This window comes from Hippopotamus amphibius, chromosome X (genome assembly GCF_030028045.1).
Source record: "Hippopotamus amphibius kiboko isolate mHipAmp2 chromosome X, mHipAmp2.hap2, whole genome shotgun sequence".
Classification (NCBI taxonomy): Eukaryota; Metazoa; Chordata; class Mammalia; order Artiodactyla; family Hippopotamidae; genus Hippopotamus; species Hippopotamus amphibius.
Window position 1 is genome coordinate 54050662 of NC_080203.1, and position 3150 is coordinate 54053811.

Sequence of the window (3150 nt, forward strand, 5' to 3'; positions counted from 1 at the left end):
GTTGTTGTGAAAATTAAATAAGGAATATTTGTAGACTACTCAGAACAGTGCCTGGCAAGCATAATACATCTGTTACCACAGTACTCAGTACTAAATTCACAGGACTAAATTAACACAGTATTCAATAAAGGGTAAATTAAAATAAATAAAAGAGAAGCTTTGTGAACCAAATTTCCAACTGGATTATTTTTTTCTCTAGAATTTAATTATTACATTAAACTTTGGTGAAGGAAAACCTGGGTTATCAGTACTCTTTGTATTAATCCAAAATGTAATTATACACTTTCCACATACACGTTCAGATGGCGCCGCCCGGGAGGCCGGGCAAGGCCGCGGCTGAGGCGCAGGCCCGGCTCCGTGGGCGGCGCGCGCCCCCCGCCCTGCCATTCACAAGCGACGCTGGCCCGCGGCACCCAAAGTCCATCCTCCCGTTAGACGGCGAGCGCCGGAGGGGAGGGGACAGCCAGGAAGGCAGGAAGCTGCGGCTTAAAAGGGCGGCCCGCGCGGGGCCCTTCCTCCCTTTGTGCGTCCCGGGCCTGTGAGAACGCCTCTCCTCCTCGGCCTCCGTCCCTCCGCCATGTACCGGTGCTTGGGTGAAGCACTGCTGCTGTCCCGCGTCGGGCCCGCCACCCTGGGCTCGGCGGCGGCCAACTCGGCCGCGCTGCTGGGCCGGGCCCGCGGGCAGCCCGCCGCAGCAGCCGCCGCCCCGCAGCCGGGGCTCGCGCCGCCCGGCCGGCGACACTAGAGTGAGGCGGCGGCCGACCGCGAGGACGACCCCAACTTCTTCAAGATGGTGGAGGGCTTCTTCGACCGCGGCGCCAGCATCGTGGAGGACAAGCTAGTGGAGGACCTCAGGACCAGGGAGAACGAGGAGCAGAAGCGGAACCGGGTGCGTGGCATCCTGCGGATCATTAAGCCCTGCAACCATGTGCTGAGCCTGTCCTTCCCCATCCGGCGCGACGACGGCTCCTGGGAGGTCATCGAGGGCTACCGGGCCCAGCACAGCCAGCACCGCACGCCCTGCAAGGGAGGTATCCGTTACAGCACTGATGTGAGTGTAGATGAAGTAAAAGCTCTGGCTTCTCTGATGACATATAAGTGTGCAGTGGTTGATGTGCCATTTGGGGGTGCCAAAGCTGGCGTTAAGATCAATCCCAAGAACTATACCGATAATGAATTGGAAAAGATCACAAGGAGGTTCACCATGGAGCTGGCAAAGAAGGGCTTTATTGGTCCTAGCATTGATGTGCCTGCGCCAGACATGAGCACAGGCGAGCGGGAGATGTCCTGGATTGCTGACACCTATGCTAGCACCATAGGGCACTATGATATTAATGCCCATGCCTGTGTTACCGGTAAGCCCATCAGTCGGGGTGGAATCCACGGACGGATCTCTGCTACTGGTCGGGGAGTTTTCCATGGGATTGAAAACTTTATCAATGAAGCTTCTTACATGAGTATTTTAGGAATGACACCAGGAATTGGAGATAAAACATTTGTTGTTCAGGGATTTGGTAATGTGGGCCTGCCCTCTATGAGATATTTACATCGCTTTGGTGCTAAATGTGTTGGTGTTGCTGAATCTGATGGGAGCATATGGAATCCAGATGGTATTGACCCAAAGGAACTGGAAGACTTCAAATTGCAACATGGAACAATCCTGGGCTTCCCCAAAGCAAAGATCTATGAAGGGAGCATCTTGGAAGCGGACTGTGACATACTGATCCCTGCTGCCAGTGAGAAGCAGCTGACCAAGTCCAATGCACCCAGAGTCAAAGCCAAGATCATTGCTGAAGGTGCCAACGGACCAACAACTCCAGAAGCTGATAAGATTTTCCTAGAGAGGAACATCATGGTTATTCCAGATCTCTACTTGAATGCTGGCGGAGTGACAGTATCTTACTTTGAGTGGCTGAAGAATCTAAATCATGTCAGCTATGGCCGTTTGACCTTCAGATATGAAGGGGATTCTAACTACCACTTACTCATGTCTGTTCAAGAGAGTTTGGAAAGGAAATTTGGAAAGCACGGTGGAACTATTCCCATTGTACCCACAGCAGAGTTCCAAGACAGGATATCGGGTGCCTCCGAGAAAGACATTGTGCACTCTGGCTTAGCTTACACCATGGAGCGCTCTGCCAGGCAAATCATGCGCACAGCCATGAAGTATAAACTGGGATTGGACCTGAGAACAGCTGCCTATGTCAACGCCATCGAGAAAGTCTTCAAGGTGTACAATGAAGCTGGTGTGATCTTCACATAGACCGGACCGGACTGTGGCTGACTTCTTCACTACCCTCTTCACCTCTTCATCTGCAGACCTATCACAAGTTTACATGTAACCACAAAAATCTCTCTTTCATAACTTAATAGATAATGGATACCATTCTCAACAAGTCAATCCAAATCAGCCCCTTAAGAGAAAAAAAAAGGTTAGGGGATCATATATAAGCTAATAAGTGATAGAAATTAGCTATGCCAGAGAGCCATTTGGACATTTTGCCTTTAAATAAAGTCTTTTCCATCTGCCAAAAAAAAAAAAATTTCAGATGGATTTTAAATGATAGCAACGTATATTACTTAAAATAAGCGGTTTCTGCCATAGTAGAATATTCTTCAATACCAATTTTTTCAGCAAAGCTGCATTTTGTTGATGTTTCTAAATTGGAATTTGTACACCTTTTTAAAACATCCTCCCAATAAATACAATTGATTGTTTCTCCTCATGGCTCACCAATTTTTGTTTATGTTGTGAATGTTGCAATCGAAAATCATGTGCTATAACAAGTTGCTGTTAAATAAACCAGCACAAAAGTAATTTGGAAAAAGAAATAGTTAAATCCATGTATAAAAATGCATCCACTTTGATGTAATAATGTTGTTTTCTACAAATGCCTAGTATTTCTATCCAACGTTTCCATCAATTTTTTCCTGTTAAAAGCCAGAGGCCTCACCTGACATTTCATTTATGTGAAAGTCCAAGAATGTTAGAAATCATTTATTGGTTGGATTTATGTTGTCAAGAATAAATATTATGAAGGAAGACATTTTGAAAGTTTCTTGAGTAGTTTGAGAAACATTATGGGTAAACATGTAATGGGTGACAAGAAAGTTATTAAAACAGCTTTTCAAATAAAAGAGTTTTAAGAA

General features: G+C 46.8%; 1 protein-coding gene across 1 annotated transcript; it reads left to right on the plus strand.

Annotated features, from left to right (window-relative positions):
• Positions 1 to 391: 391 nt before the first annotated feature.
• Positions 392 to 2524, plus strand: LOC130842691 (glutamate dehydrogenase 1, mitochondrial). The gene has a single exon (XM_057719383.1). It carries the CDS (start codon positions 791 to 793, stop codon positions 2261 to 2263), a length of 1473 nt encoding a protein of 490 aa, XP_057575366.1. The 5' UTR covers positions 392 to 790; the 3' UTR covers positions 2264 to 2524.
• Positions 2525 to 3150: the final 626 nt, after the last annotated feature.